This window comes from Misgurnus anguillicaudatus, chromosome 16 (genome assembly GCF_027580225.2).
Source record: "Misgurnus anguillicaudatus chromosome 16, ASM2758022v2, whole genome shotgun sequence".
NCBI classification, from domain to species: domain Eukaryota; kingdom Metazoa; phylum Chordata; class Actinopteri; order Cypriniformes; family Cobitidae; genus Misgurnus; species Misgurnus anguillicaudatus.
In genome coordinates this window covers 16,950,720-16,964,108 of record NC_073352.2, presented here as the reverse complement: position 1 = coordinate 16,964,108, position 13,389 = coordinate 16,950,720, and the positions used below count along the sequence as shown (strand labels likewise).

The 13,389-nt window shown below is 34.9% G+C and overlaps 2 protein-coding genes across 4 annotated transcripts; both read left to right on the top strand.

The window, feature by feature from the left end:
* The first annotated feature begins 325 nt into the window (after positions 1-325).
* Positions 326-2,691, top strand: LOC129422474 (UDP-N-acetylglucosamine transferase subunit ALG13). Its single transcript, XM_055178440.2, has 4 exons — positions 326-529; positions 637-799; positions 2,005-2,143; positions 2,352-2,691. Exons 1-4 carry the CDS (start codon positions 449-451, stop codon positions 2,461-2,463), a joined length of 495 nt encoding a protein of 164 aa, XP_055034415.2. The 5' UTR covers positions 326-448; the 3' UTR covers positions 2,464-2,691.
* A 111-nt stretch (positions 2,692-2,802) lies between these two features.
* il2rgb (interleukin 2 receptor, gamma b) lies at positions 2,803-9,747 on the top strand. 3 transcript variants are annotated; one of them, XM_055178435.2, is made up of 13 exons: positions 2,803-2,938; positions 3,251-3,338; positions 3,438-3,616; positions 3,760-3,899; positions 3,984-4,134; positions 4,226-4,313; positions 4,632-4,713; positions 5,915-6,559; positions 6,748-6,834; positions 7,648-7,770; positions 8,027-8,092; positions 9,097-9,203; positions 9,600-9,747. In XM_055178435.2, the coding sequence occupies exons 1-8, from the start codon at positions 2,854-2,856 to the stop codon at positions 6,104-6,106; spliced, it is 1,005 nt and encodes a 334-aa protein (XP_055034410.2). In that variant the 5' UTR covers positions 2,803-2,853; the 3' UTR covers positions 6,107-6,559; positions 6,748-6,834; positions 7,648-7,770; positions 8,027-8,092; positions 9,097-9,203; positions 9,600-9,747. The 3 variants fall into 3 exon arrangements, with proteins under 3 accessions (XP_055034410.2, XP_055034412.2, XP_073710296.1); XM_055178437.2 differs by having other exon boundaries at positions 6,735-6,834; XM_073854195.1 differs by lacking the exon at positions 6,748-6,834.
* The last annotated feature ends 3,642 nt before the right edge of the window (positions 9,748-13,389 follow it).

Below are 13,389 nucleotides of genomic sequence, written 5' to 3'. Positions count from 1 at the left end.
ATTTTAGGCCTGGCTTATAATAACATGCTCGTAGTCCCATGCAAAGGGTTTGTGTCCTTTGTTATGATGCTTATTTTACAAATATATTAAAATATTTATTTTTGGTATAAGGCTAACAGAAATTTTTATTTTTACTTACAAGATTTTAATGTGTGCTGTCTATATTTAGTACAAGACTTTATTGTATTTTTGTTTGATTTCATTTTATATATATATACCTCTTTTAAAGACTCATTTAGTAAAGACTAATTTTACCTTTGCCATGTGAAAGGCAACTATTTAAAAGAAGCAGTGAAGTAGCCGTTGATGTTATAAAGCATGACTTTTATTTTGTAGGGGAGACGTTACAGACACCGTCATGTTTACGCGGTTCTAACTGTTTCTGTTTTCCCTTTTGTTTCAGTAGCAACACATCACATAACTATATAAATTCATTAACACTAATGCGATGAAAACTGTATTTGTTACTGTCGGGACAACATGTTTTGATGATTTAATTGTCACTGTGACTTCAAATGAATGCGTGCAGGTAATGATGTATTTCATGACTTTACAGTACATGCATATTTAATAATACAACGTGAAACGCATTTATCACCATGGCTTAACTTATTTTATACACATGTCCATGTGAAGGCATTAATTGATCGTGGCTACACAGACATGGTGCTTCAGGTTGGCAGAGGATCGGTCGTGCCTGATCCAGAGATCTGTCCGGGTCTGAGACTTCAGGTGTTTCGTTTTAAAGACTCAATCGCTGAGGACATGAGACGCGCAGACCTTGTCATCAGTCATGCTGGTGGGTAAAACACGATTAAATTAAGTGTGTTTGACCTATTATTTATTCAAGGATAGCCCCTTGATATGATCCATCTCTTTTTCAAGGGATTCTTAAACACAAGGATAGCTGTTATGTACAACATCACACATTATACAACAAACACATAGCAGTAACACATACCATTAACAATTGTCCTGCTTAACACGTCCCCAACCCCAGTGGTGTGTAGTGGTACATGGAGAAGTGGGTATACTCTTACATTATGCCCCCATGTGCCTGCTGCACATGCGCCGGAACCGTTTATGATAAAAGAGACGCTGATGTTCACAAAAGACACGCAAGACACTCCCTTAACAGTAAACTTTGATTGAGATTATGTGAGTATCTGGCAAACGCGAGAGTCTCTTCTTCACAAACCCCTTAGACACGTCTGCAGCAGGCACCTATTTTGACAAGACACATGATGCACACAGGATCTCTAGATGCGCAGAACACATATTTTGAAATCACGAACCACACACATGACGGGCTACATACATGTTATGACGACATGTGCTTGCAGCGGGATAATATCATTTAACCAGAAACAACTTCTCATTTATTTCTGTTTGCCTGGTAGGATGCATTAATGGGTGTACGACTTAATGAGGCGAGGCACTGCAAGAAACGACAAGTGGATGACATCAGAGTAACGCGAGAGCAATTTTAAATCAGCCTCCTCCGCAAGATTTCTCGCAGTACTCTGATGTCATCTGCTTGTTCTTGCTGCGCTGCGTAAAGTTGAGCACACTGAAAAACCTCAAAGCAGCTGAACTAGACAGAACTGTCCTGCGTATGCCTGCGCCTCATCCATTAATTGTATATAGCAGAACAATTTATCTGTTACTTTTCAGCATGAGAAATACAAGGTGCCATGTGAGCGTGTGAACTGACTGACATGCATGTGTCTCACGGTGAATGTTTGAGAATTGAGAGCCCTGAATAATTCTTATTTGGGAAACCCCCTTCTAATAAAATACCCACTGTAAAAAGTTTTGTTTATAATTACCCAAGATATGTAATGATTAACATATCAAGTTTTATATTTTTACTATGTGCAACTTAATTTAAATAATGCATGTGTTAAAACTGATCTAATTACATATATGTATATATGTGATCATTTTAAACCATATGCTCCTTTAGTTTAAGAACTTACTTAACTGTCACCTCTACCACATTAGGAGCTGGAAGCTGTTTGGAAGCACTTGGAGCTAATAAACCTCTTATTGTAGTGGTCAATGACAAATTAATGGACAATCACCAACTGGAGCTTGCAAAGCAACTGCAATCCGATTCACACCTTATTTACTGCACCTGCAGGTTTGTTTTATAGGCTTTCAATTATGAGCTTTTAATCACTGTACTTTAACTAGTACTAGCAATTAACCGAATTGAAATTATCACAGTTCTATAGTTTTAGTTTCCCCACTATCCCTAAATTTGATGGAGATTATTCACAGGATTCTTACTGATGTTTGTTGTCCACACGCATCATCTTTGTTTTTGTTTTTTTATCTCTTTATCACAGCACCCTGCCTCAGACGTTAAAAGATATGGATCTTGCTTCGTTGACAACCTACATGCCTGGTGAACCTCAGAAATTTGGGAACTTTTTAGATAAGGCTATGGGACTGGTCTGAGTACTGTCTTTTGAACTGTGGTCAGCTCAGGCTGTGGATTAAACTTCATTACTGACACAACATGTTGTGCACTCTTAAGAGTTACCAACCAAATTTTGTTGAGGTGTAATGAGGGTTTGTATATAGTAGTTATGCAGCTGTGTTCTGTATAGGGTGACCTCTTTTTTTGACACATTGTATAATAATAATATAATGGTTTAATTTTTTAATAAAAATGAAGTATTTTAATCGTTTGTTTTTGTTTTTAGTTGTGACACATTTAGCGGCTGTCACATTGCTAGATAAGTTATACACGAAGAACCGGACGTTGTCAAGGAAACACGCAGTAGTGAACATCCTGTGTGGGGTTGATCTACATTCATATTTTTACTCAGACGCTTAGAGGAGAGCATGACTTGTACACACAGATCAAGGCTATATTTGGTGCTTTTGTGCTTTTTGTTCTCTGAAAGATGCTGGTCAGCGGCTGCCCTGAGTAAGTATATCATTACACACAACATGGTTTTATTAATAAAGAGTAATGTGTTATAAAAGTATGTAAACTTTTACGATTCATCAAAAGACATTAAAAACAGTCATCATTAAAATATAATAAAATATACCATTTCGTATAATTTATTTTTACATTTAAGTCTTCTAAGATACAATTTTAAAAGTAATTCAAACATTTAAGCACTATAGTTTCAAATGGGGATTTCCACTGTGTTCATATCACTTTATCTGTATTATGGTTATTATGACGAAGTATTACCATAGAAAGATATAACAGACATATTGGCCTGTGTAGGTGTGAAGTGTATGATCATCAACCTTCAGTATGTGGAGTGCACATGGCATCCAAAGACATCAGAGATGAATTATACCTTCAGCAGTGCGTAAGTCTGCTAATAGTTGATTTTTTTATTGCACATGTCTCATGGCCTTTTTAAAGTATTGTGACATGATAAATATTGATGAAAATGTTTAATTTTCAGATTTAAAAATAAGAGTTCTTACAAAGACTGCCCAGAATACATACTGGGACAGAGTTACACTATTGGCTGCAGAATCCCTTTAAAAAAGGAACATGATAAATTTGCCAAATTTTATACAAATACATATATTGGAGGAAACAAATCGGTTTCACAAGATTTTGATTCCCTACAAAGATATGGTAAGATGACTGACTGATATTCCTACAAACAATGCACGATGGTTCAGTAACATCAAAAATGACTACAATATGCATATTTTTTTAATAATACTCGATTTTAAACAGTAGTTAACTCGGTTGTGTTTGTACATCTGTTTATCTAGTGCAGTTAAACTCTCCATATAACCTGTCAGTGGTTTGGTTTGAACAAAACAGCACACTTGTTCTGCAATGGAAAAACAGCACTCGCAACAAGTGTGCAGTCTATATGGTGCACCAGCAGACAAACACAAACCAGGAAAAGGTGAGAGAAAAACTTTGAAGAGAAATGTTATGCAGTTGTATATCCTTGGCCAAGTCTCATTTCTATGTTTTTTTGTGTTCACAGTACACTAATGTGACAGGAACATCATACAGTCCATCGCACATCTCACCAAATAAACACAATGTTTTTCGGGTGAGGAGCACCGTTTCTGATAATTGTGGGCCTTCAGATTTCTGGAGTAACTGGAGTGCTACAGTGGAGTGGGGCACTGCAGGTACAATGACATACAGTAGTGGGGATATGGTGGATTTGGTTTTATTTTTATCCTCTTAACTGTTTTCTATTGATAATTCTCTGTTATTAAGAAAACATCACCAGGTGGCAAGGGCTGCTTGGTATTTTGCCAGTCTTGCTGCTATTACTGCTGGTGTCGTTATTGTGCTATTGTGAGAGGTAAGAGATCTCAACCTAAAATGTATTAAAGGGATGGTTCACACAAGAATTCAGATCCTGTCATTATTTACTTACCCACGGACTGTGTAACATGTCTGTATTACTTGTTGTCTTTATTTTGTTGATATTTTTATTATGCTACTTTTATAATTAAAGTTTAACGCCTACGGTCCCCATTCACTTGCATTTTATGAAAAAGGAATGGACAGCATATTCTTTTATATTATTGTATAGAAAAAATTCACACCGATTTGAAACGAGATGGTTCATGATAAATTATATATAATGTATCTAATGAATACTTTTTTCAATGTATAGGAAAAAGATCTTACTTCCAATAGTGCCTGACCCTAGCAAGAACTTACAGGATCTGTTCCGTAAACATGATGGAAACGTTGAGGTATTCACTCTTTATATACATATTAAAGGGGCCATGGCATGAAAATCTGACTTTTTCCATGTTTAAGTGCTATGATTGGGGTCCCCAGTGCTTCTATCAACCTAGAAAATGTGAAAAAGATCAACCCAGTAACTTAGTTTTGGTAAATCATTCTCTACAAGCACATGAAAAAATAGGTTGTTGAAATTTGGCTTTCCTTATGATGTCATAACAGGGCTCCAGACTAACTTTTTTCACTAGGAGCACTGTGGCCTCCAACTGAAAATTTTAGGGGCACAACCAGAAAATTTAGGGGCACACACTGTAAATCAATATGCTTACCAAACATTCACATTTCTACTAATTTCCACTGTATTACTAATAAATAATTTGATGATAGATGCAGAAAGTACAATGTGCTGTTTCAAGTTCAGTGTCGCATCACAAAAAAGGTCAAATTTACTGGTCGCACATGTGCAACTGGATGTAAAATTCAGTGGCACACTCTCAAATGTTTGGTGGCATTTGGTGGCAGTCTGGAGCCCTGTATAAGGCAGTGGTTCTCAAACTGGGGGCCGCAAGATGGTGCCAGGGGGGCCCCAGTTTTATGACATTTTATAAAATAAATTAATTTATCATGAATTCTGTGCAATTAAACCTAAAAAAAAAAACAGCACTATTTCGTATCATTTAATATGTTTTGTTTAATTAAAAGTTGAGTTTTAGAACAGTTTCTTGTCATAAATTTTCTTTGGGGGGCCGCGAAGGAACGCGCCGTACACAAAGGGGGGCCGCACGCTCAAAAAGTTTGAGAACCACTGTCATAAGGAGCTTTTATTATAATAATACCACCCCTTAATCTGCACTATCCAACCACAGCACTTTGTGCAGCACAATTGAGTTTTAATTGCAACAAACCACCATCATTGTGATCAGTGTATGAATTTCATCAGCTCATTTGCATTTTAAAGGACACACCTAAAACGGCATATGTTGGCACACACCTACAAAGTGGCAATTTTAACATGCTATAATAAATTATTTATATGGTATTTTGAGATAAAACTTCACATATGTGCTCTGGAGACACCAAAGATTTAGTTGACATCTTAAAAAAGTCTTGTGCCATGGCCCCTTTAATGCTTTATTCTGCAAAGACACTGTTGCTTTTAATTGTTAAATGCTTTGAAGTGATCAATGATATATTTTCTAACTTACTCAGAGCTGGGTTTACATCTCTAAAGAGCTAAAGGAAGCTTTTGAGCCAGACTACACAGAGCCTTCCTGTGACGTGTGCGAGGTTACACCCCCTTGTGATGTCAGTGCTACACCTGTGGCCACTCCTACCTCTGAGGCAGACACCTGTGATAGGACAAACAGTGAAGAAATGCCTGCAAAACAGCTCAGTTTATAGGCTTACGTGGTATTGACTGTTCATAAGGATCAATGTTAATCAATACAATATTTTCTGTTTGTATAAGAGCATGCTGATGTTTAATAAATAAATGGATTAACAAGGATGGTTGGTTTCATGTAATTCTTTGACAACATTTATTTGTTGGATATATGCATGTTAATATATTTAGTTTGTAACTTTTTGAATGAATTTTAAAACGATAAAAAAAAACTCATTGCAATATAAATGTGTTATTGTTTAATCTTTCTCAGGTCAAGAATATTTTTCTCCTCATCACAGGCTACTTTTTCTTCTCTTGTTCTGGGTCATTGTGACATCACTGTTCTAAAGATTATGTTACAGTAATTTCTGAGCGTTGTTACACCAGACAGCATCTTAAAAAGTAACCAGCAGCCAGTGTTCAGTTTCTTTAGCTTTCTGCAATAATGTTTGTTAAAATTGAACATGGAGGTAAGATGCATTCATTTCTTGTTGTTGTCATATACCAGTAAGATTATTTAAATGTCAACAAAATAAAGGCAATCTACATTTTAACCTAAAATATCATTTTAGTTTTTTCATATTTTCATTTCTCTATTTGAGATATTCTGTTGTTTTTCTTTTATGGCAATGCGCTGATATGAAGTTTATATATTTAGAAAGTGAAGATTTCCTTGTCAACATCGATTGTCAAGTGGGTTACTTCATGCAGTATATAAGAACCAAATTGGGACTGGTAGAGTCAGGTATTAACACCTCCCTTTCACATCACATAGTATATGCAGAAGTTATGGATAATCGTCAAAATTACATTAATGAAGTTATACTGTGAAATTCCTATTGAAGATCATTTTGTTGAATTGACTGCTAAATATGAGTTGATGGTCAGCAGAGGAACTACATTTAGGTTGTTACAAATAATTACTTTTTCTCTTACAAACACCTAGTTTAGAAATTGTACTACATAGTATAGTTTAACATCAAGTGACTTATGTCACTGTGAATTGTACCTGAGAGTAGGTCAGACTGGCTCATCTTTAGGTCAGAAGAGGTTAGCTGAGATCAGTGTGCCTCTTCAAACTGCCATAACCTCGGTGCAGGAGCTCTGGTGTTAATATTTCACACTATCTCTTTACACATACTCCTTAAACAGTGTCTTGTTACATCTGTGGCATGTTAGGGATGTTACCTGGAAGCTAAATATCTTCATTATTAGAGCAGTCATTACTCTTGTCATTAACACTATTCTCCTCCATAAAGCGTCTGCGGTCCTCTGTTAAGCTGTGAAGTAAAATGATGCATAGAGAATGGATACTATAACACTTTGACACCTATCTGAAATTGTATCCCTTAAGATTGTGTGTGTGTGCGTGTGTGTGTGTGTGTGTGCGCGCTGTTTATTTCTATAGATACTTATTTCTATATATATTTTTAATTGTACATTCTTAATTTGTTATATTTGCACTGTAAGCTTCAGTCTACAAAATGTTTTGTGTATGCGCACAATAAAGTTTATTGTAATTCTGATATGTGTGTGTGTGTGTGTGTGTGTGTTTCAGAGCTCATAGATTTGTGTGATAATCAAGGAGCAATGAAATTTCTCTTCCTGCCCCAGAATAAACAGAGATGGACTAATGAACTGCTTGAGCCTAGAGAGACTTTTATTGTCTGCAGCATCAACCGTGAGTCTGACGCTTCTGCATCAGTTTAGCTCAGTTCAAATTCAGTTCAAGGGTTTATTGGGTCTGTCTGTTATATTGTCTTTTTTTCCACTTCTGTATTTTATAAAGATATTGGAATTCTCTATTTGAAAACAGAGGATAAGGCTATGATAATGCTTGGCCTTATTATTTTACTTGATTACTTGGTTTCAAATGGTATTTATTAATATAGTGTATCAAAGTCTAAAGTAAAGTTTTTCCTTGTTTGCGTTTACAGGTTCTTCTAAGGGTGCATATACTTCTGTCACACCCCTACTGTCCGGTGTTGATTCTGCTCTATTAGGTACCAGAACACACATAATGTCAGCCAGTCTCTCTCATTTCATATACTTTTCGTTAAATATTTTAAACACTCTTAAAAATGCACGGTGCCGTTGAAGAACCATTCATAGTTAAATGGTTCCACGTAAAAAAACATTAAAGGCGGGGTGCATGATCTCTAAAAGCCAATGTTGATATTTCAAATCACTTAAACACACCCCTACCCCAATAAAATCTGGACCTTCTTTTGATAGACCCGCCCCACACATACGCAACCCAGGCAACGATGTCGGTTAGTAGACATGCCCCTTACACTGTAAAACCTAACAGTTAACTTAACTCAAACCATTTAAGTAAACCGGTTGCATTAGGCCATTTAGGTTTTTAAACACATACATTTAAGTACTGTGAACTTGAGTCATGTGCAATTATGCACTTATATTTAAGTAGTGTGAACTTATTTAACTGCATATGACTTAATTTGTTTAAGTTCACAGTACTCAAATGTATGTGTTTTAAAACTAATGCAACCGGTTTACTTAAATGGTTTGAGTTGAGTTAAAGGAACAGTATGTAGGATTGTGGCCAAAACTGGTACTACAATCACAAAACTTGTGGCTAAAACCGGTACTGCAATCAGACAATTGGTGGCCAATACACAACATGACAACATAAACATCAGTTGAGGGCTGCAACTCCACTTTTTAAATGACAATATCCTGGCCGGACCACTGTTGTCAGTGATATAAGTATTTGAAATGAAAATGATTTCTTAATGTCTAGTGACATATCAGAGCCATTTTATGATTAATTGATATAAATTTCTTACATACTGTTCCTTTAACTTTTAGGTTTTACAGTGTACTGCTGATTGGCTACAATTGTGTTTTGGTACTCGGCCCGACTCCCTTTTCCAAAGTGTTTTTCAAAAATCATGCACCCCGCCTTTAACATTTTTAGATTATATAAAAATAATATTAAATATTGCTTTTATTTGTGTATGTATGTGATGCACATGTCTTATAGAGACTCTGCAGGGTCAGATTGGCTGTCTTGAGAGACGTCGCCTGAAGCAGCTTTGTGTTTTAGAGGTTCATGTTGCATCAAAGGAAAGCAAAGCCCCACCCAAAACCGTGAGTCCTTTACCTCAAATTCTGTGTTACCTGTTCACCTGCTTTCAAAATTAGCTCTATACTATAAAAATCCTGTTAAAACCTTAATGTAATTCTCAGAAATTCATTATATAAAATACATTTTCTGTGGGCATTGGCTAATAAACAAACGTTCTTTCTTTACTGTATTTTTTTTACAATGTATCTGTTGGTTATCATTTAACTAACAGAAATATAGTATTAATACATTCTAAAAGATTTCCCATAGACAAAATGCTTCCCGTAGACAGCTGTTCACTTTACGCTCTAAAATAAATGTCAATTTAAATAAAGTGTTGTATATTTGTGGAATAAAATGTAATATATCAATTATGTGTGTAAGCAAGAATTTTGTGTTGTTTTCATTTGGCTCTGCAGACTAAAAAAGGAAAACAACACAAAACCTAACACCACACTGGGGACAGGAGGAGCAGAGACCGGCCCAACAAACCTGAGTATTCGTGCTTATTTTATGATGCAGAGTCTCAGTTTGATTGATTAAAATTACAAACATGTTCACCAGAAATGCTGCATTGCTTTGTTTCTTTAAAAAAGCTACTTTATTAATTTTATTAAATGTATAGTTCTGGATCTGAATGTAATTGGTCAAAACTTACTGTGTCACTGCAGAGATGCCAAATATTAACATTTGTTTACATCAGGGATGAAATTATTAAGTGAAATAATGGCACAAAATTATTTTTTTTATATTAAAAAACAATTTAAGGAAAATGTGTCCGTAATGCTTTTCTTGTCATTAGAGTCATATCTCTCCCTGCCTTTCTCAGTTTGTTTTTTAAAAATTTCAGAATTTTCCATTGGTCCCTTGAAATTAAGCAACAGATGAGGTCATCATCTTTCTTGTGATTGGTTAGTATGAATACCTGTTTGTTACCAAGCTTTTCCCAGCTGGGTGCAAATTGAGAGAGAATCCTGTAGAGAATATTTATAGATTTACGTATAAGATGCATCTATATTTGACGTTTTCTATGTATTTTCTTTTTTTCCCCTCTTTCTTCACTAATTTCTATTTACTGTATAAAGCTGCTTTGAAACGATGGAAAACACTAAATGCGCAATAGGAATTAAACTTGAAGTGTATATCTGGCAAGCTATCAACCTGTCTGAATGCTAACAACAGTGGGCGTGAACTGCATTTCTGCAATAAGTCAAAGACATGATGATATCTTGAAATATAATTCAAGATCAATATCTTGTTTGCTTCGCACGGCCTCCCTCATCCATGCAGCTGCAGTTTTTCATCTGAACGTAGGCCCTGCAGGTGCAAACAACTTTATGATGTGTTACTCAGCACATAGATTTTTCCTCTTCAGCATTTCACCGTGTGGGTGGAATGAAGCCATTAGACAGGAACGTGTGGGTGAAATGCCAGTTAGTGGTTTTACCGTCTATGGCCATAATAATCTTTCATGACATCCTTCCCTGATGCACACAAACCTCCTGTTTTACCTTTTAACACCCAATATGTACTATTTGGAAATGTCAGTTGTGTGCTTAAAAGGATGTCATACCGTGTGATAAGATTTAATATGTTATATACTGTACTTAGCAGAGACTGTAGTACTGCCCTAAATTACAAACGTGGTTACAGCTGTCAGCTTGACTGTGGTCAATATGTAATGCTTGACTTCCTCCATGCACCTACATCTGTAAATTCACTAATTCTCAAATATTTTGATAGACATATACAAGTGGAAATTATCTTATTTACATGTTCTATTTATAATGTATTTATGAAATTATAATAGTTGAAAAAAGGTTCGATCTATAATAATATTAATATATAAATGTTACAATGTTTTTAAAGAATAATAAAGTACAGATGCAACTTTTTAAAATAAAGTTGCATAAGTTGCCCTCTTGTGGCTGTAGTTTTAAGAAACATGAATGCAATGAAAAGCCTATTCCAGTGGTTCTCAAACTGGGGGCCCGCAAGACGGTGCCAGGGGGGCCCCAGTTTTATGACATTTTATAAAATACATTAATTTATTATGAATTTTGTGAAATTAAACCTAAAAAAAAAATAAGGCTACTAACCAACAGCACTACTTTGTATAATTTAATGTGTTTTGTTTCATTTAAATGTTATGTTTTAGAACACATTTGTCATACATTTTCTTTTGGGGGCCGCAAAGGAACACAAGGGGGGCTGCACGTTGAAAAAGTTTGAGAACCACTGGCCTATTCTATTACATTTCTATCTCCAGTTTATCTTTATGTTGAAAAATGTAAAATGTCTATGGATTAGATTGATTGAAACACTTTAAAATTCTACCTTTTACATAATATCCTTATTATCAATGTTTTCTATTTGCAGTTTTAAAATCACCCATTATATTTTAAAGGAAGACTACCCAAAAAATCTAATTTCATGTTTAAATTAAAGTAAAATTACATGAACATTGATCACTTTCTGACTTTATTTTCATTTCAGTTGAGCACATTTAAACCCATAGTTCTCAGTGTCTGAGAAATGCAAAAGATGCATGCAATGTTACTGTGAAAAACCTTGTAATATTAAAGGTCAAATTTATTCTTTGTTGTACTGATCGTATGCTGTGTATCAATTAACATTACTATAAAAAATTTTTTACACTTTTTTATTTTATGGTGAAATATGAGGGGGTTTTGTATGTAAAATTCCCATTCCATTACATAAAAGTAGCTTTTATGCAAAATGACAACTTGGTAATTTTAGTGAACAACAAGTTGCACCAGTAATGTAGAATTTAGAAATATAAACTATATATAAACTATATATTTAGATTCTTGCTTCTGTCTTTGTGTTATTGTAAGTTTCTTTATGTGGGTCCTCCTTAGTCCTTTGAAAAGTGTGTTTTTTACGATTAGCACAGAAACACAAGTCCATTCTCCTCATACACAGAGGGTCTTATTTTTAAGCATTCACTGCTCTTTGGGATCTCATCCCCCTTCCTCATGATGCAGTAACTGGTACTTTTGAGGGATCCAAATAAGTGGATGTTCTACTTGGACATAAGCATGGTTTTTGTATACCCTAGTTAGCATAACATTTATTACCATTATTAAACATGACATCACAGCCAAAGCAAATACTTAAAGTAAATATTACATTACAATGATCTCCAATGTATCCTTAAATATCCAGAAGATTTTATGTTTAATCTTTTCTTAGTTATGCCTCAACATTTACACTGTTTGTTTTCCACCAGAGTATTAGACTCATTCATTATGTATGCATTTTTCCAAAACACAAATCTTTTATCTAATGCCTCCTTGTAGTCTGTTAATGCAGAATTTGATGTTCTACATTATGCTGATGTTTACTACGGAGTGTTGAGGCATAATAAGGTATTAGACAAATATAAAATAATATTTACAAAACATATTAAACAAAATGTTAAATGCTCTCTCATTTGGAAGTCGCTCTGGATTTAAGCATAGCTAAATATGCAAAGTAAATATAAATGCTTTGACGTTATTGGAGATGTCTGTGCTCTTAAACTTGGTGGATTAATTACAAAGTGCCAGAGATAAACCTGAGATATACTTCAAACATTGTCTGTAAGCACAGGACTTAAATTCCACCTTACCACATTCTGTTATTTTTGTAACATATTGCGTAAGTAAGGAAACAGTGTTAAATGGCAAACACAATGAATTTTTGTTATTTCATCCTGCCAGCCCCATGCATCCAACACCCCTGTAATTTATTCTCTATTATCCCAAATAAATGAATGTAACCACATTTTAGAGGCTAAGGTATGCTGTTATACACTTTAAGTATTTTATTTATTATTTTTAACAGTATGGTATTTAATGAATTCCAAATAGTCATAAAAAAACAAGAGGCCTGTTTATTTGTAGTTGGAGAGATGGTGGCATGTGTCCAGACAATAAGGGCGTGAAGGCTTTTGTTCAAATCACTTGTAAGGAACGAAACTGAAATACATCACATGATGAATAAGCACTGCTATAATATTTGCTAATTTCCTCTGTCTGGAAAGATTCTGCAATAACACACATAAAACATTGACTCACCTTTCCTCTACATTGCGTATTTTACATCAAATGGTGTAATTTTACCAGCTGTTGTTATAGATAAGCATAACTTTCATTCTTACTAGTGATTCTTAATACTTTTTCCATGTCTCTCTGTTCCTGTAAG